Below are 20,350 nucleotides of genomic sequence, written 5' to 3' on the forward strand. Positions count from 1 at the left end.
CTCTTAAGGTGTAGCCTGGTGATGCTGACATTGTGTTCAGAGGGGAAAATGTTAAGTTCAGGAAAATTGTGTTAGTTCCATCCCACTCCACCTTTTAGTGGATATTTGTCTTAATAACGATGTTCTTATATTCTCTTACAGTCGAATGCCCCATTTATTTACTAAGGATATAGCTCTTGTACAGCAGCTTTTTGAAGCCCTGTGTAAGGTAGGGAAATAGCTGATGTGTTTATGCTTTCTGTTTGGTTGCTGACCTTGAAACCCAACATTCAGGGAAACACTGTTTTATTGTCTTATAGGAAGAGCCTGAAACTCGACTTGCTATTCAGGAAGCGTTATCTATGATGGTTGGAGCTTATAGTACTTTGGAGGGAGCCCAGCGAACTCTTATGGAGGCACTTGTAGCTTCATACTTAATAAAGGTAGGTCCAACCATGAACTGCAGTGACTAGTAGTATACATAATTTACTTTTATACACAAACACACACACACACACAGTGACAGTAAAGACAGAGAAGAGAAAGTGACAGAGAAAGAGAAGAAGAGAGGGAGAGAAACACCCTGTTGTGGACTGTGCTTACTGGTTCTGTATTTTAGGGGATATACAATGAAAGTGTAGCAGGGACTGATATGTTCGACATGGAGACAAAGTGCTGTATGTCTCTGTGCATACAGACCAAAGATGGACTCCCAGTGAAAGAACTGAATACATCCTAACAGTAAGATGGTGGACTCTCTGACAATGTTATGCCTACACTGTCAGGAAACACTTCAATAACAGCATGGTAGACTTGTGACTGTTCAGGAAGGATATTCATTGTAAAACTAAAGGGGGATATCACTGGGGGGAGGAACCTTGGGAAAGGGCACGGGCAACCTCAGAGCCTAGGGAACTATATCATAAAACAAAGCAAAATATTTTTAAAATGTAAAAAAAAAAAAAAAAGGAGATGGGAGAGAGAAACAGAGAAAGGCAGAGAGAGGGCTTCATCTACTGGTTCGCTCCCCAACTAGCTGCAGCAGATGGAACTCATCTGGTCCAAAGCCAGGAGACATCTATGGGTCTTCCACATGGGTGCAGGGCCCTGAGCACTTGGGCCATCCTCCAGTGGTCTCCCAGGTGCATTAGCAGGGACCTGGGTGAGAAGTGCAGCACCTGAGACACTCTGCTGTGCCACATGCTGGCCCCCATATTTTACTTTCTTAGCAGCAGTGAATTGCTTTTCTATTTAGCTGTTTTGATAATTAATAGAGGTATTTGCTGATTTATTTATGCTATAATGATTTTTTTCATAATGGATATATGATTTTAAGGGAAAAGGATTGTATTTATAATCACGGTGATGCTTACGTTGGAAACATTCTATGTGAGAAAATAGTTTTTTAAGGCTTATTTAGTTAAAAGGCAGAGTTACAGTGAGACAGAAGGAGAGATACAAAGATTGATTTTCTATCTGTTGGTTCATTCCCCAGCTGATGCAATGGATGGGGCTGGATGAGGCAGAAGCCATAAGCTTGTTTCTGGTCTTCCATGTGGGTACAGGGGCCCAGTGCTTGGGTCATCTTCTGCTTTCTCAGGTGCCTTAGTAAGGAGCTGGACAGTAAGGAGCTGGACTGAAAGTGGAGCAGCCAGGATTTGAACCAGCACCCATATGGGGTGACAGCATTATAGGCAAGGTATGCTTTGCCATGCCACAATGCTACTCCTGAGAAAATAATTTCTGATGCCATGTCTCCCAAACTTGAAACCTCCTGTCTTTCTGATTGGTAGCTGAGAAAAATAGTGTAGGTGAAGTGGAATTCTGTAGGCCACATTGCCAGGGAAAGACAGAAGGAAAGACATGTAATTTCCCTGTGCAGGAAGTAAGCCAGTCTACCATACATGCTTTTCTGTCTTCTCATCCTCCATGTGGCTTTCCTGGGAGTTCTGGGAGAATTTGGAATAGGTATAGTTTCATATGTATATACACAGTATGCATGAATATAGTGTATATACATTATACACTTGCAGCATAGAAGAATTACTCATATTAATTCTTTGTACCCTATTTTTTCATTTAAATATGTTCATCTTTTTTTTTTTTAGGATTTATTTTTTTTTTTGCAAAGTCAGATATATAGAGAGAGGAGGAGAGACAGGAAGATCTTTCATCTGATGATTCGCTCCCCAAGTGACCACAGTGCCAGAGGAGCTGTGCCGATCTGAAGCCAAGAGTTTCTTCTGGGTCCCCCACGTGGTGCAGGTTCCCAGGGCTTTGGGCCATCCTCGACTGTTTTCCCAGGCCACAAGCAGGGAGCTAGATGGGAAGTGGGGCCGCTGGGATTAAAACCAGCACCCATATAGGATCCCGGCACATTCAGTGTGAGGACTTTAGCCACTAGGCCACCATGCCAGGCCCTGTACTCTAATTCGTTGACATTGGGAAAAATAAATGATGCTTTGGTATAATTAATGTAAAGTGTGCCCTGCTGAAGTGAATTGATAGGATTTGTTGAGGGAATTAGGAATGGCTCCAAAAGGTGTTTACTTTGTTTTGAAATGTAGGAAGCTTAAATTGTGTATGTGTACATTTAGAAAGTTTGTAATATATGAAAAATCTGATTGTTAAATGCACCTAGTTGGTCATATATAATGCACAAAAAACTTTTGTTCTTATTGGAAGCTCATTATAATAAAATACCTGGGCCTGCCTTTCTGGCCTAATGGGTTAAGCCAGTGCTTGTGACGTAGCGCTCCATATGGGTGTTGATTCCAGACCTTGTGTTAAATTTCCAATCCAGCTCCCTGCTAATGTACATGGTAAAGCAGCAGAGGATGGCCACCATGTGGGAGACTCAAAAGAAGCTCTTGGCTCCTGGTTTTGGCCTGGAGCCCCGGCTATTTGGCTATCTGGGTTAATCAGCAGATAGAAGGGGTCTCTGTCTCTCCTCCTTTCCACCTCTTTCCATATCTTTGTAACTCTGCCTTTCAAATAACTAGACAATTTTTTTTCTAGAAAAAAAGAATAGTATACTTAAGACCCTACATTGTCATATTTCATAGCAGCTCAGTTCACATATGCAAAGATATGGAATTGTCATATATTAAGTAAAAATCAAGTGATGGGGTAGGAGGGGCATTGTGGTGAAGCAAGTTAAGCTTCATCCCATGTCAGAGTGGCAGCTCAAGGTAATGTGTACCCTGAGAGAGCAACCAGGATGGCCCACTACCTGGGTTCCTGTCTGATGCCTGGGAGACTTCCCTGAAAGGAATTCCTGGCCCCTGGCCTGGGTGTGGCCCAGCTCTTGAACCAACAAGAAAAATATCTTTCCATTTCCCTCGTCTCTGTTATTTTACATTTCAGATAAATAAATATTTTTTTTTTAAAGAAAGGAGTCAACGTAGATGTCTGTCAACTGATGACTAAGTAAAATGTGATGCGTGTGCACACACACAGGCACACACAGAGACACGCGGGAGTGTTACCAGCCTTATAAAGAATGAAATCCTGACATTCGAAACAAAATGGATGAAACTGGAAATTATTATGCTAAGTGAAATAAACCAAACCCAGAAAGCTGAATATCACTTTCTCTTATTTGTGGCAGCTGATGTATATATAATGAGTATAAAAATTTGTGTGAATGTTACATCATTTAGTATTTAAGTATTGCTTTACCAAATCATAATATGTAGATGACAATATACCGTTCTCCCCTTTTGATTATTGTCATGAAGCTCCTTTTTTGATGTTAATATTTGTTTAAAAAAATAGTGTGTGTATATAGGTATATATAATGTACATATTTATATAGTGTATATACCATAGTTATATAAATATTATATACAAATATATCATATTTATGTAATATAGTGTATAAATAGAATGTCTGTTTGAGGTGAATTCCACAAAATGATGAAAATTGTTAGATTTTAAAATCAAACAAAAATCACTTAAAATTTTTCTTACAAGGAAGCGTGTTTGTAGAAACTGTTTCTCCTCAGACCAAGTCATGTAACATTGTCACAAAATGAAAAATGGTTTCTTTTTGAAGATTTATGCATTTGAAAGGCAGAGAAGCAGAGAGAGAGGAAGGAAGAGAGAGTGAGCGAGTGAGCGAGCGGAGTGAGCGAGCGAGATCTTCAGTTTGCTGGTTCACTTCAAATGGCTGCAGCAGTTGGGGCTTAGCCAGGCTGAAGTCAGGAACCCAGAACTCTACCCAGGTGTCTCAGCTGAGGCCCCGGAGCCCAGGTTACTGGGCCCTCGCTGTGTGTTTTCCCACCTGGTTAGCACTTCAGCATGGGGTGGAAGTAAGCATGATTTAAGCCCCTGCCACAGTGCTGGACTTCAAAACTAGTTTGTTTTCTTTTTTATTTTTTCTTATTATTTTTATTTTTGATGCTATAGTTTTGTAAATATAGGGACTCCTCTCTTCCCCCCCCCTTCCTGTTTTCCCCCTCCTAAATTTTTTGTTCTTATGAGTGTGGGGGGCGGGGGGAGTAGTCCTTTAGTAACAGTTACAAGTTTAACATTCTGTTATTTAAGTGTCTCATGGCATTGTAGGCATGGACAAGGGTAGAAAATCAATCTCATACTGTCAAGTATGTTTAACTGACTTTTGGAGAATTCTGCTTTCATTTGACAGTAGAGATGTGTCCTGCAACATATCGTCACTTCTTGGAAAAAACTAATTTGATTTTATAGACAACCTTTAAAACAATCCAACTTCATTTTCTTTCTAATTGGAAAGGCAAAACTGACATGAGCTCTTTCCCCTCTTGGTTTGCTCCCTGGATGCTCGGGGTCAGGAACTCCATCTGTGTCTTTCCTGGGGGTGACAGGGCCACTGTTTGATTCCTCTGCAAGTGCCTTGGCAGGAAAGTGCAACAGCAGCAGAACAGTGTCCTGGGCCCAGGCATTCCCATGTGAGATGCTCTTAAATAGAGCCCAAGGAATTCTAAGCAGCAAGAATACCAGAATGACAGACGTGGTTTATGGTTCTTGGTAATTCTTTCATTGCATGAGTTGTTAGTGGCTGCGGGAGTGACAAGGCGGAAGGTACAGGAGAGCAAATCTTCCGGGATCAGTGGGTTCTGAAACCATTTTTCTGGTTGAATTTTTTGTTTATATATTATTTATCTAGGCTAAGTGAATATTTTTATATATGTGAAATTTGATTTTGAAACCCATTTTAACTTGGAGCAAATATGAGAACACTGGATGCACTTTGTGCTGTAAGTTTGTAGGGATTCTAAGTAACTTTTTGTGTTTGCTTTGGAATGTATGAATTTCATTTACACATGACAGAGTTTGAGAACTGGGGAGGCTGAGGTAGTGGCCAACATTGGCACAGAGACCGTGGGTCCCAAGGTTTTGGGCTGCAAATGAATATGTACAGAGAGCTGTTCCAGTTATGGTGTTTGTCACCCCTCTTTATTTAGGGGACCCTCTAAAGAGGTATTCTTTAGACAGGAGCCACTGCACACAGACTTTTTAAAATAACGTGATTGAAGACCTTGAACTTGTGATTTGTCTCGATGTTTTTGGTTTACGCACGTACTTACTGAAATGTCACTTACATTTTGGATTGCTTACATTTAGGATGGGTGACTTGACTAAAATGAGTTGCTGGTAGTTGACTTATTCTTCCCTTGTGGGGGGTCTGTGTTGATATTTCAAACAGCCTGAAGTTCAAGTTCGGCAGGTGGCTGTGAAATTTGCCAGCACAGTGTTTCCCTCTGATCATATACCTTCTAGATACTTACTCCTACTGGCTGCTGGAGATCCGTAAGTTTCCAGATATGGTCCTTTGAGTTTGGATTCAGTTTTAATTTGTGTGAAAAAGATAGAAATTGGTATTGCTTGTAATTCAGAAGCAATTTTTAAAATCGTTGTAAGTATGACCTTTACATATAGACTTCTAATCATATGCCTGTTGATATAGTTACATGCATATTTGTATAGTATATAGGTGTAACTTGTGATACAAGAAAATGTTTATGAGATGGTCAGGTATAAATAAAGCATATTATATGATTTTTATTTGTAATATATATTTAAACCTAGTATAAGAAAAAGGAATACAGCTGGCTGACTGATATGCATATTTCAATAGTTCATTGATTCTGTATCTTTATATCTGATAAGCTAAGATTTAGTGAGATGTGTGTTTAATTTATATTGAATTATATTCCCTTATTTTCTTGATTATATGATATATATTTAATGATTCTAAAATTGGAGTATGTTTTTAAAAGCTATATAAAGTATGTAGGAACATATTAAAACTGTTAATTTTTTGCTTTTATGTTAATAAAGTCTTAAGATCTTGAAGCATGTCAGATATTTAATAATATTAAACCATTATTGCAGTGAATATTTAGAGAGGAATCTCAAATGAGATGCGTGTATATTTCTCCTTTGTTATCACAAAGCCTTAGGTTGGAAGATAAAAAGCCTCATTTATGCTGAGGAATGGCTTGCAGGAGATTATGTGTTCATTGGTGATTTGCATATCCTTGCTTATCAGCTTGTCTGTTTTGTTCCTAAAAAATGAGAATTCCTTGATTACAGTTTTGACCATTTTAGTTGACCCAAAGGCATGTCCTGATAGCTTTTTTTTTCTCTGTAATTTGTATATGTTTTGCTGTAATTGTTTTGGGATTTTAGTAGGTTAGCACAGGTTATTTTTAGGTTTCAACTTTTCGCTTCTAATCTCCAGTTCTGCATTTAGGTTTGATAAAAGTGGCTTTGAATTGTTCAGCTGGATTTTGGAGTTCTGCCATTTCTCACTTTTCTACAGTAGTGTCCCAAACCTTGTTGGATACCCTAGGACCTGGTGGCCTGACTCTGTTGGGAGTTCAGCAAAGCTTGTAACCACTGCACTCTAAGTGCTAAAAATTGTTTTCACTTACAAAGGCCAAAGAGAAATAGAACTAATTCAGTAGTTTTTCTCCTGGAGTTAAAGGGAAATTCCCTCTGACAGGCCGAGATTTCTGCATTAATCTTATCACTTTACCTGGAAAGCTAGACTGGTCCAGAGTCAATTGAACTAAAAAATCAAACTGCAAAGCAAACAAGTCCTCAAATATCTTGAAATTTCCAGAAGTTGTTAGTTTTAAAATGCATTTTTAAATTCTTGATTCAGACAACCAAGTGAATATTAAGGTGTTTTCTCAGAACTTGAATTGTCAGTTAGATTAGTATTTTTACTCTTATCATTCTCCCATTGGTAAAATGTTTTCTTTTCTTTTCTTTTCTTTTTTTTTTTTTTTTTTGTTTCTTTCCCTGATAGACGAGAAGAAGTTCATGGAGAAGCACAACGAGTACTAAGGTGTCTTCCTGGCAGAAACAAAAAGGAGGGTCCTGCTAAGCAGATGCCTTCTTTCCCAGAAATGGTCTATTACATCCAAGAAAAGGTATGGCCCCTTACTGTAGAGACTGGGTTATGGGTTATGAAAATAAAAGCAAACATTTCAGTAGCTCATAACATAATCACTAAAGAATGAAAAAAAGTTTATAGTGGTGGTTATGTTTACAATATGAAGGAAATTCAAAGTGAGAAGAGTGTAATTTTCTATATTGCCTAAATCTGAATTCCTTACTCTTTCTTGCTTGCTTGCTTGCTTGCTTGCTTTCTTTTTCTCTCTTTCTCTCTTTCTTGGCACTGTTTAGTTTGTCATAAGTTTGGATGTTTTTTTTGGGAAGAGTTCAGGTTTTTTCCATAAGAGTATCCCATACTGGTTTGCCATGTTTTGCTTCTACAAAGTGTTTTCTTGTGGTGGGTTAGCATATGGGTAGTCTGACTCTCCGCCGGCTGATGCTTGCCTCCTTTTCGTCATCAGGGCTGGTTTTACCTTTGTCGGGGATCTTGGTTGCATATTGTGTTGGTTGTCTTGTTAGAGCCGGAGGTCAGAGCAGCCATGGCTCTCTTCCATAACACAGTCCTGTTGGTGCTCCAAAGGTGTCCTGTACTCATACTTTTCCTCCTACATCTGTTATGAAAACAGTTAAATACAGTGACCTGGGGTGACTGTGTCCGTAAATGTCTGCAGTAGCTTTATTCTTTCTTAACAAGCCGATAAAATGTAAGAAAAAGGCAGTATTCCTGTCCTGGGTATGAGGTACATACATACTCACCAGGATTAATGGTGGAATGTTTTCATTAGAAAGAACAATAGGGCCCGGTGCGGTGGCGCAGTGGTTAAGGTCCTCGCCTTGTACGCCCGGGATCCCATATGGGCGCTGGTTCTAATCCCGGCAGCCCTGCTTCCCATCCAGCTCCCTGCCTGTGGCCTGGGAAAGCAGTCGAGGACAGCCAAAGCCTTGGGACCCTGCACCAGTGTGGGAGACCCAGAAGAGGCTCCTGGCTTCGGATCAGCATAGTATTGGCTGTTGTGCTCACTTGGGGAGTGAATCATCGGACGGAAGATCTTCCTCTCTGTCTCTCCTCTCTGTATATCCGCCTTTCCAATAAAAATAAAATAAATCTTAAAAAAAAAAAAAGAAAGAAAGAACAATAAACATGGGACAGCTGTGGAACCAGGAAAGTTGAGTAAGGACCTCTGCCTTCAATTTTACAGTAATTGTGTATTTTTTGGTCTTATTTTTATTAGGCTTCCCACCGGATGAAAACTCCAGTCAAGTACATGACTGGGACCACTGTGCTCCCATTTAACCCAGCAGCCTTTGGAGAGGTAGGCCTTTGATAGATTGTTATTTGCTTTTTTGGAAAGCAGAGATGTCTGTGATAGAAATGTGTGCCTGTTTGTTTTAGGTGAATTCATGTTGTAGTATCACTGTTTACCACGTTATTCAATTAAAAAAAATTGCAATTGACATTACATGGTGGAGTATATATGTTTGTCAGATTCTGCATTGATTATCATTAGATTTTAGGTGTGACAGAGGGGAGGGTGGGAAGGAGAGAGAGATAAGGAGCGAAAAAGAGAGGGACAGGTATTGTTATTGTGGCTGTTCACCGGGTTAATCTTCCACTCTGTGGGCCAACATCCATATGGGCACCAGTTCATGTCCCAGCTGAACTAATCCCAGCTCAGCTAATCTACTTCTAATGCAGCTTTCTGCTTACATTCTGGGAAAGCTGTGCGGAGGATGGCCTAAGCCGATGGGCTCTGCTCCCATCTGGGAGATCTAGAAGCTCCTGGTTCCCAGCTTCAGATCAATTCATCTCTGACCGTTGTGGCCATTTGAGGAGTGAACTGGTGGTTGGAAGATCTTTTCTCCTCTCTCTACATTTGCCTTTCAAATAAAAAAAGAGAAAGAGAACGAGAGACAAAGATAGCAAGGAAGAGACAGGTGTCTTTCATCCACTGGTTTATTCCCTGACTGACCACAACAATCAGACCTGGACCAAGCTGAATCTAGGAGTTGGGAGCCTTTTTTCATGCGTTGATCGATTGTCAGGGCCTTCCACTGCCTCCCCAGGACATTAACAGAGAGCTGGATTCTTCAGAGTGACTTGAACCATACACTGACAAACGTATGTGAGTGGTGGATTAACCTGCTGGTTTTTGCAGCAAGCTCAGTTTGTTGGTTGGTAGACTTAGTTTGAAGGTTGGAGAGGATTATTTGATATTGTTTGTAGAAAATAAAATGTAAGATATTCTTGTACGCAGTATTCTTGGCTCAGAATAATGATAGTAAGTTGTGCCTGTCCTTTTTAGCTACCGAGGAAGGATTTTATAGAGAACTCCATGTTAGCAAGTTTATTATTATTTTTTAACATGAATTCTGTCCTTCTGTAAATGATTTGAACCCCTACTTTTAAAAATTCCTGTTGTCAGTGGTCAAGGAGCAACTAGGATTCTATAGGAAGAGGCCATTTGCTCTTCATTTCTGAACTGTGTGTGGGGTGTGCACCTATGCACTCGTTGTAATTTTTAGACTTCAGAAAACTGAGTTTGCATTTTACTCCACCCAGACTCCATTTAAAAACTCCCTGAGTTTGTGAAAGCTTATTGTGTAGGTTTTTTCATTAAGGTGGTTTAGTTAACATCTCTCTGTATTTTTAAAAGATTGTTTTTGAAAGAGCTACAAAGAGAGAGAAATCTTCCATGTGCTGGTTCCCTCCCCAACTGGCAGCAGTGGCCTGCACCAGGCTGAAGCCAGGCGTCAGGGCCTTCATTCAGGTCTCCTTCTGAGACCAGGGGCCCAAACACCTGGGCCATCCTCTGCTGGTTTTCTCAGGCCATTTGTAAGGAGCAGAAGTGGAGCAGCCAGGACTCCAATCTTGAAACGGCACCCAGGCCAGCACCACAGGCAGCATCTTTACAGGCTGAATCACGATGCTGGCTCATATTAATACATGGAGTCTTATTTTTTGGCTTTCGTGAGGCTTGGGATAGCTTTAGGAAGGTCGATGGAAGATGAAAACTTGAAATTGGGGCTGGCACTGTGGCTTAGTGAGTAATCTGCAGCACTAATGTGCTGGTTTGAGTTGAGACTGCTCTAGCCGCCCCCCCCCCCCCTATTTTAAAGATTTGTTTGTTTTTGTTAGAAAGCCAGATTTAGAGAAAAGAGAGACAGAAAGGGAAAGATCTTCTATCCACTGGTTCATTCCCCCAAATGCCTGCAACTGCTAGTTCTGAGCTGGTCCAAAGCCAGGAGCTAGGGCTTTCCCGCATCTCCCACATGGGTGCAGGGTCCTAAGGACTTGGGCCATCTTCCACAGGAGTAGATGGATACAGCCCACACCCAAATGGGATACTGGCACCTGAAGGTGGAAGATTAGCCTGTTGAGCCTCAGCACCAGCGCCTCTAGTTCTTTTCTAATGCACCTGGGTTAACAGTGGCGGATGGCTCAAATCCTAGGAACCCTACACTAATCTGAGAGACATGGAAGTAGCGCCTGGATTCTGGTTTCAGGCCTCCCTGGTTCAACTGTTATGGCTATTTGGGGAGTGAACCAGTGATTGGGAAATCTTTTCTCTGTGTCTCCCCCTCTTTAATTCTGGCTTTCCAATAAAATAAAAGAAAAAAGACATGAATATTGTTATTTTGAAGAGTGTGGTCTTTTTTAACTTTGGGAAAACTTATCTGGTATTCCTCCTCTTTCTGTTTCAGATCGTTCTGTACTTGCGCATGTGTCTAGCTCACAGTGCTGGAGTGGTGCCCACCTCTCAGAGTTTGGCTGACATGCAAGATCATGCCCCGGCCATTGGACGCTATATACGGACTCTAATGTCGAGCAGCCAGGGCACAGCCTCATCGTCTTCTAATAAGGGTGGAGAAACCAACCCTGTTCAGATCTACATCAGCCTGCTTCAGCAGCTGTTAGCAGGTGTTGGAGGTATGAAGTCCTGATGCAATGAGTGATACTGAAGCATTAAGTAAAAGTGTAATTAAAAAAAAATTGGTTTAGAATTAGCTAAGAGCAAAATATTCACTGCTTTCACTAATGTAACTGAACACTTGTCTTTTTTTTTTTTTTGAAAGTTATCCAGCCTTGATACCCTGTTTCTGCTTTCAGAAAGAAATGCTAACAATAGATGATGCATTTTTACTTGGAAAGTGGGAGTGGGGAACAGGACATCCCCTTTTAACTAATCTGTAAATGTGTTTCTGAATCACGTACTGTAATTTTTTTGTTTTTTGATGGAGTGAGGTATAAGCAGTGGGCTCACACTTCTACTGCCTATAGGTTTACTGCTAAACCATAGCTTTATGTTTTAAAGCAATTTAGTGTTCTCTTTAAATGTCAGTTAGTTTTCTTGAAACTTAAAATGGTTCCTACATTCTTTTGTAGGTTTGCCAGTCATGTATTGTCTGTTGGAAGCTGTGTCAGTGTATCCAGAAAAGTTGGCTGCCAAGTTTGTTGACAAAACAGAATGGATCAAGGTATCCCCTGTGGCTGTTGATTTCTCCTGGATTATGAGTATTTCAGACTTTAACCTCAGGATTTCTTCTTGCCAAAGTTGCCCTTAGTTATAAATCTTTTTGAAAAGGAGATAATAGATTTACATGTTACATTTAAAATACACTCAAATTCTACCAATATCTTCCGATTTTCAACCTAACAGTGTAGGTCATAGAGTTTACTTATGCCTACACACTTTAAACCATTTTTCTCCCTACTCATCCTATTTTGTATCATCTTAACAGAACTTGGAGCTAAGAGGCATAGTAAACATTTCCTTTGTATGAAAGCACCAGAATTTAATGGTGCCCATTTAGGGTGCTTCCAGCCTGCTGGGATGGATAGGAATAGTCTGTCATCTTGTTTATTAGGAAGTATGTTTTCAAAATGAGTTTCCCAGAAGTGGAATTGTTTGATCATGGGGTATTTGTGTTTCTAATAATTTCAATAGATAATGCTACACTCTGTATGTTGGTGGGGCCAGTTTATACGTCTACCGGCCATGCATGTGAATATTCTTGTTCTATAATTGCACCGAATGGCTGCCAGCCTTAGATAAAATTACCAGATGGTCAATCAAATCTGAGTTTCAGATCAGCAGTGATTAGTTTGTGCTTAAATAATGCTGTTCTTTTTGGGAATTGCAGTTTGAGTTACAGCAAAATATACAGATTGCATGTTTAAGAGTAAAAACATGAATGTAATTTGCCAGATTGTGAGTTTTGCACTTTTCTGGAAAATGTGGTCTCATGAAATTGCTTGTAGTTTCGGAAGGGTTTAATCTTTATGAGTATTTACGAATTTTAAGTACATCTGTGCATTTTGAGTCTTGATCTTTTAAGTCATAGATATTGTACCATTGTCCACGGGCCAAATACAGCCTGCCAGCTGAAAGTGTTTTTTACAATTTTAACCAGGAGAAAAAAATCAACACAACATTTGATGACATGTGAAATTAACAATGTCATGATGTTGTATTGGAACACAGCCACACTGACTGGCTTGTCTGTTGGCCTTCACTGCTGCTGTATCACACAGCATGGCAGGCCCAGTCTGATTGGCCTAATGACTTCCTAAGCTTACTATCCTGGGTCCTTTATAGAAAAGTCTGTTGACCTCTGTTCTACTTCAGCTGTGCTTTATTTCACCTGTCCAGTACTTAACTATCTTTTAGAATGAACTTGATTTTGGTATTTATTTTAGCTTTCATTTAATTTTGGAAACAGTTTGTAGTGTTCTTTTCCCACAGATACTAATAGATTGGACTTTAATGTTAGATGTCAACAGAGGTTACATAACATGGTTGTATTTCTGTACTGCTCAGAGTCTGATGAACAGCAGTAAAGAAGAAATGCGTGAGCTGGCAGCCTTGTTTTATTCTGTGGTGGTATCAACAGTGTCGGGGAATGAGCTGAAGTCAATGATAGAACAGCTTATAAAGACTACAAAAGATAATCACGTATGTTAACCAGATTTGTCCTACTCCTTTTTTCATGGGAAATAGTATGGGTTTACCACAATATCTAGCCTACTTTCAGTTTTTGTTTTTTCATTTGTCCTTGCTTTTATTATTGTACAGATTAAGTGAGATGAACATTGATTCAGTCAGTTGATTTAGCAAATTTGAGAGGCAGTCTTCTAAGTATTTCTAAGAATCTCATACTGCCTGCTACTAGTTCCTCTATGTCTGTAGTTTATCATTGAGCCTGTTTTCAGGTAGTTTATTGGTTACCTTGTGTTTGGGAGTTTAGCATTAGAAATAAAATCTGATTGTGTCTTACTGGCAATTGAGAGCGAGTTTGGAATTTATGACCTACAGTCATGGAATCTGTAAAGCTGGAAGAAAGCATGCAGGAAGACTCACCTGGTCCCGAGCTGGAGTGAGCTGGGGTTAGGGCATGTACATCTGGATGTGCCTCAGGATTCAGCCTGACTTCTCAGAGTTCTGTGCGTTGGAAACTTCGTTTCTCTTGTTCCCTAAACTTGACTCATTAAGATCTCATGTATCTTCAGATGATTACCTTGTTATTTGGTCTATATATTTTATCAGAGACGTTGTAATGCACAGTTTTTTCAAGATATGTACTATCATGTTGTTTAACTTAGAGCCCAGAAATACAGCATGGATCCTTGCTTGCATTGGGATTCACAGTGGGAAGATACCTGGCTAAAAAGAAAATGAGAATGGCAGAGCAAGAAGACCTAGGAACTAACGCTGAGATGCTGCCGGAGCAGGAGCAGCTCATTCGGAGTGCCACGGAGACCATAGGTAATGCCTGTGTATGCTGGCCGGGATTGGCAAGTTTTGAATTAGGTTATCTTTTAATTTCTTTTCACAGAATTGTGCTCTCAACATACAAATTTTTGTTTGTTTCATAAAACCTTATTTATTTGATGTTAAATTCTGTGTTTTTAATGAAAAATTTTTCCCATGCATTTTCCTCTACATGTTTCTGTACAAATGATGATTCTGTTACTGGAGAAAGTTTTTTTTTAAGGATCTGTTTATTTTATTTGAAATACAGAGTTACAAATGGAAAGAGAGAGGGAGGAAGAGAGAGACCGAGACAGTAAGACAGACAGTTTGCTTCTCTAGTGGCTGCAGTTGCCGAGGCTGGGCCAAGGCGAAACAAGGAGCCGAGTTTCCTCCAGGTCTCCCACTTGGATGAGGAGCCCGAGCACTTGGGGTGTCTTCTGCTTCTTTTCCAGGCACTTTAGTGGGGAGCTGGGTCAGAAGTAGAGCAGGTGGGACTCAAACCAGCATCCATGTGGGATGCTGGTGCCACAGCACTGGGCCTGGAAATGTAAACATTCATAGACACTACTTTACAACCTGTTGCCACAGGGTTTTATGACTAAGTAATTTTTGACATTTTTAAAGCAGAAGATACTATAATCTTTGATTTTATTTTGCTATCTTTGAAATGTTTCTTGCTGGAGCTTGGATCAGAAGGTTAATGGTGTATTCTCTGTTGTGTCTAAATATGTTCACAGGCTCATTTTTGGATAGTACGTCGCCACTGCTGGTGATTGCTGCCTGTACAGCCCTGGGTGAGATTGGAAGGAATGGTCCGCTCCCAATCCTCAGTGAGGGACCTGGCTTTACCAAGCTGCATCTTGTGGAAAGTTTACTTAACAGAATTCCTTCCAGTAAAGAAACAAATAAGGCAAGCACCTTCTGTTTTCCTTCTCTTCTGGAGTTCCATGTTTCTATTCACAGACATGTAATGAATAAAGCCAAATTATAGTGAGGATAATTGTAGCTAGAGGAAGGATTTAATGCATAAAAGAATGTTAGTGTAGAGTTAGGAATTTTTTTTTAAGATTTGTTTATTTTTATTGGAAAGTCAGATATACAGAGAGAAAGAGAGACAGAGAAAAAGATCTTTTATCTGCTGGTTCACTCCCCAAGTGGCCACAATGGCCGGAACTGAGCCAATCCGAAGCCAGGAGCCAAAAACTTCTTTCAGGTCTCCCATGCGGGTGCAGGGTCCCAAAGCTTTGGGCTGTCCTCAGCTGCTTTCCTAGGCCACAAGCAGGAAACTGGATGGGAAGTGGAGCAGCTGGGACACAAACCTGCACCTGTATCGGATTCCTGCTTATGCAAGGCAAGGCTTTACCCACTAGGCTGTTGTGCTTGGCCTAGGAATTATTTTTGTGCAAACACTGTGCATCTAGGTTTTGACCCTAGTATTCTGTTTTGAGATTGGAAGTTTCTAAGGATTTGAGTGAAGTACCTAATTGAAGGTTTTTTTCACCCTACATAGAAAGTGGCTAATACAATGTTTTTTAAAATCTTAAACTAAATTTTAGCCTCCTATAATTAGTTTGGTTTTAAGAAGGCTGGATATTAGTAAACAGTGGGAATAATTTAAGTGTAAAGGCATTAGCAGTTTTTCAGTTTTAAAATACATATTTTCATAGACTTAGAATTACTCTGGTCAGAGTAGCTTAGTGTAGGAGTATGACTTAATGAGCAGAAGAATCAGCTTACAACAAGAAACATTTTTATTCTTGATGTAGCTATTATTTAAAACTGAAATGTCATATGGCATTGTTTTTATTAGCTCTTAGTGACTAATTAATCATTATCAACCATTATCCAGCAACTGTAATGTTCCAGGAAGTTTGTTATTTTCCCTGTGTTCATTAATTGAAGGTTCCAAAAATTCTAGTGAAGGAGGAGGCATGGTTGCCCCCTAGTGGTGAGGTGACGTGTGGAAAGAATCCCAGAGAGGCGTGGCAAGCTGCCTAAGGGGATGCGCTTGTGTGGCAGTTGTTGATGTGATTTGTTATGGGTCATTTTTCTGTGAAGGTTTACGACATAATAACCCTATAGGCTTTCTGCTTTCTTTTGAGGCTGTTGATTCCTACTACTCTCAAACCGGGTCCAATGCCTTAGAACATGGTGCTGTATAATTGGAGACTTAAAGAAAAAAACATATGCATTGGTGCACTGGTAGAGACTGCGCTCCTCTGTCATTTCCCTTTAGAAGCAGTGTTCTGTACTAAAGCTGTTACACCTGTGTTCTTCCAGATGAAGGAGCGGGCAATCCAGACACTGGGATATTTTCCAGTTGGAGATGGAGATTTTCCTCACCAGAAACTGCTGTTGCAAGGTCTGATGGATTCCGTGGAGGTAGTTATTATTGTCTGATTGTCACTCATTTAAACAAATGACGTTTTTTAGTTATCATTTTGCATGCTGTGATTTTGTTTTTAAAGTTATTTTGATTTGTTTGAAAGGCAGAGGGAGTGACAGAGACAGAGGGAGGTCTTCACCTGCTGGTTTCCCCAAATGCCCACAACAGCTGGAGCTGGACCAGCTCAACCCAGGGACCTGAAATTCAGTCTGGATCTCACTCTGGGTGGGAAGGGACCCAACCACATAAGCTGTCTCTCAGGGTGCACATTAGTAGGCACTGGGAACAGAACCAGGACCCAAACACAGGCACTGTGCTGTTTGATGCAGACATCCTAAGCAGCATCTTAACTTCTCTAGCAAACTCCGACCGTGCTGTTGGGTTTTTAACTAAAAAGTTTGGCTGTGTGTTGAGCTGCTTCTCGGGTTGTTGCTGTGCTCTTTGAAAAAAGCCAGCCCTGCTTTTCCAAAGACAGTAAATTCTTTAGGGATTTATGCTGTCACAGCTTCCATTCTTTTTCATAGTGTTTGTCATAGTTTACATTGGCTGCTGGATTTGTGGCAGTCCCATTTGCTCACCTACATAAAGCAGGTGCCTTGCAGTGTGATTGGTCGTCGTGAGACCTGAGTAAATGTTGATAGAGGCACTGAATAAGTGTCAATTGCATAGAAAGGAGTGTGCACAAGAGGGTGTATAATTTTCTCAGGTTAGATTAGTACAGGGCTTTTGTAAGGGAGGTTGCCATTGGGCCTTTAAAAATGAAGAGAGGGGGAGAGACTAATAAATGAGTCAGCTGAGGAAGATACCAACAGATGTAGGAATTCAGGCCTCTAGAATCTTTAATCAGTAATTTATAAGGACATTTTTTTTGGAAGGGGGTAGATAATTATGTATGTATCAGTTTCTCCCTAGACGTTACTGCCATTATAACTGCTTGGGAAAAATCGTGTGTGTGTGTTTAATCACTTTCATTTTAAAAATCATTCTCTGTTTAAATAAATGAAGACTTGTCTGGATTCTTAACTTTGAAAAACGATTTATTTTTATTTGAAAGGCACATTTTACACAGAGAGAGAAGTTGGGTTGGAAGTGGAGCAGCTGGAACAGGAACTGGCTTTATGGGGAGCCGGCACCACAGGGTGGAGCACTAGTTTGCTGCACAACCCTCCCATCCTTGATGCTTAACCTTTAATTGCTCTATTTTTAAGGATTTAAAAACACATGAAAAAAGCTAGAACTAGGGAAACAAATGGAGAGATTAAGGATTAATTTAAAAAGCTTGACTCAGAGAAGCACCCTATCTTCTGTTAACTAGCATAAAGTTCTAATGTCTTTTTTTTAAGGTTGTTGTTATGGATTATTGTAAACAGGCAGAAATAGAATAATAATGAAATAAATCTCCATGTGCCTGTTTCGTTTTACCTATTGACTCTGCTGTTTATTTCTGGAATACTTAGAGTCAAGTCTGGATCCAATATCATCCATAAATAGAGTTGCAAAGTTTCTGTTTTTGTTTTCAGTGCCAGTTGTGTCATTAGCAACAGATAACCTAGGTGACAGCAGGCACCTCAAGTGGATCCCTGTGTGGACACAGCCCTTCTTGGAGCTGTCAGGAGAGATGCTGACCAGGGAAACTGGGGGATAAAAGCCCCTCTCTTTTCCCCTGTGGAGAGCCTGTGGCATTAGCAGCTATTGCCTCAAGAAGCAAGCAGCTAACCTGCTGGAGCAGCTGGCTGCTTGAATGTAGGTGTGGCTAAACTCTACGTGGGTATGCGTTGTATTGTCTCTATTGCCACGTCTCTCATTACTGCTCTCTTACTCATTCTCTTATTCCTTTATTCATTCCCTTATTCCTCTAATTCTTAGGTTGCTTCCAATTCGCAGTGAATAATGCAAGACCAATTTTATATTGGAGCATTACGATCAGTGATTTGTACATAATTATAAAGCATGCTAGAATTTCTAAATCATTCTAAAATACAAGTATGGGCCATATGGCAGTTTTTGGCCTTTAGCTTTTGAAACAGTTGCAGATTTACTGTCAAACTATAAGGACACATTATTTTGTATTTGTTTTTATTTAGTATTTAGCATTTTACATTTGATTTACATTATTTTTCTCTGAACCATTTGAAAGTAACTTGCAAACATAATCTAAGAGTGTACGGAGTTAATAAGTATAAATTATAGCTATTACATACTGTGTAAGTCTTAAATCAGGCATACCATATGGCTTGATGAAATAGGTAGTGTTTTACGAAGAGAATTGTTAAGGGTCAGAGAAATTTAGATAAGAGTTTAACATTGACAATGAGTGAGAACACACACATGCTTACATTTGCTCTGATGGAGGTCAGTGTCTTCCAGACAGACCCTATGATGTTTACAAAATGGTCCTTTACCAAGGGACAGAAAGTCAGTATAGAGTTGGTAAAATATATTTGATTACTGCATTCTCTGTTCCCATCAGGCAGTTGGCTGGAATCAAGCCAGACAAGAGTGCAAATCAGCATATGAAGAAATAAGATAATTAAGCTTTCTGTTTAAAGAAAAAAAAAAAGGAAAAAAAAATGCTGGTTTTGAGTGTTATGTTTCATTCATGGCTTTTGGTTCTTTCATTGCAGGCCAAACAGATAGAACTCCAGTTCACAGTTGGTGAAGCCATTACCAGTGCTGCGATTGGAACCAGTTCAGTGGCTGCCCGAGATGCCTGGCTTGTGACCGAAGAGGAATACACTCCTCCTGCTGGTACCACATACTCAGCTGCTGTCACCAGCAACACCTCTCTGTGCTCTTCACTGCACTTGAAGCAAAACGGCAGCAGCGGCACACACACATATACGCGCTCATATCTAATATTTACTCTATTTCAAAAATCTCTGTCTTACCAGTTTGGTTCAGTCAAGAAAAATAGTTGGTTAAAGATGAATGAGGCTGAAATTAATGACAACGTTTATCTTCATTTGGCAGAGATGGTGGGCATGAATCACTTTAATATTGTGCTCTTGTGTATTTGCCCAGTTTTAGAATTCAGGGTATATAGTAGTTTCAAAGTTATAGGTCTTCCTTATTTTGTAATATCTAATGACCCTTTAGTGTTTTCTCCTAGGGATTCACCATCCTGAAGGGATAGTGGCTCCAGTGACAGCTTAGTGGGAGAGGCATATGGGTTCTGATCATCTCCTAGACATAACTATAGTTTCAGAAACTTAATGACTTAATATGAATTTGGAGTTGAAGATATCGTACTGTGCTTTAACCAGAATTTTGTTTTAAAGTTTTAAAAAGTTTAACAAAGTTTTAAAACTTTAAAACTAAATTCACCAAGTTTTTTTTTTTTTTTTAAAGATTTATTTTTATTATTTTTTTATTGGAAAGGCGGATATACAGAGAGGAGAGACAGAGAGCAGGATCTTCCATCCAATGATTCACTCCCCAAGTGAGCGCAACGGGCCGATACTATGCCGATCCGAAGCCAGGAGCCTCTTCCGGGTCTCCCACGCGGGTGCAGGTTCCCAAAGCTTTGGGCCATCCTCAACTGCTTTCCCAGGCCACAGGCAGAGAGCTGGAAGGGAAGTGGGGCTGCCGGGATTAGAACCGGCGCCCATATGGGATCCCGGGCGTGCAAGGCGAGGACCTTTAACCACTTGCGCCACCGCGCCGGGCCCCCAAGTTTTTAATATTTTATTTTCTTATTGGACAAAAAGGAACCATTCCCTTCTGAGTTTTTTTAAATCATGAACACAGTAATTACTGCGCACAGTGTTGTAGTTAACATTTAATACTGTAATGATGTGTGTGTCTTACTAATTCTTTAGCTGCCATAAAGAGATTTAAGGGTAAAACA

The 20,350-nt window shown here is 40.1% G+C and overlaps 1 protein-coding gene across 5 annotated transcripts in view; it reads left to right on the forward strand.

The window, feature by feature from the left end:
• The window catches only part of ECPAS (Ecm29 proteasome adaptor and scaffold), a 102,087-nt gene that overhangs the window by 52,462 nt on the left and 29,275 nt on the right, over nt 1-20,350 (forward strand). For all 5 annotated transcript variants that reach the window (XM_040963503.1, XM_040963505.1, XM_040963502.1 and 2 more), the window contains 12 exons: nt 142-208; nt 300-422; nt 5,666-5,769; nt 7,277-7,400; nt 8,598-8,678; nt 11,068-11,293; nt 11,750-11,841; nt 13,185-13,319; nt 13,967-14,129; nt 14,855-15,027; nt 16,398-16,499; nt 19,128-19,251. In XM_040963503.1, the coding sequence (XP_040819437.1) occupies nt 142-208; nt 300-422; nt 5,666-5,769; nt 7,277-7,400; nt 8,598-8,678; nt 11,068-11,293; nt 11,750-11,841; nt 13,185-13,319; nt 13,967-14,129; nt 14,855-15,027; nt 16,398-16,499; nt 19,128-19,251 (1,514 nt within the window). The remainder of the gene's footprint in view (nt 1-141; nt 209-299; nt 423-5,665; nt 5,770-7,276; nt 7,401-8,597; nt 8,679-11,067; nt 11,294-11,749; nt 11,842-13,184; nt 13,320-13,966; nt 14,130-14,854; nt 15,028-16,397; nt 16,500-19,127; nt 19,252-20,350) is intronic.

This window comes from Ochotona curzoniae, unplaced genomic scaffold, assembly GCF_017591425.1.
Source record: "Ochotona curzoniae isolate NIBS_2020 unplaced genomic scaffold, NIBS_Ocur_1.0 scaffold_3208, whole genome shotgun sequence".
Lineage (NCBI taxonomy): Eukaryota > Metazoa > Chordata > Mammalia > Lagomorpha > Ochotonidae > Ochotona > Ochotona curzoniae.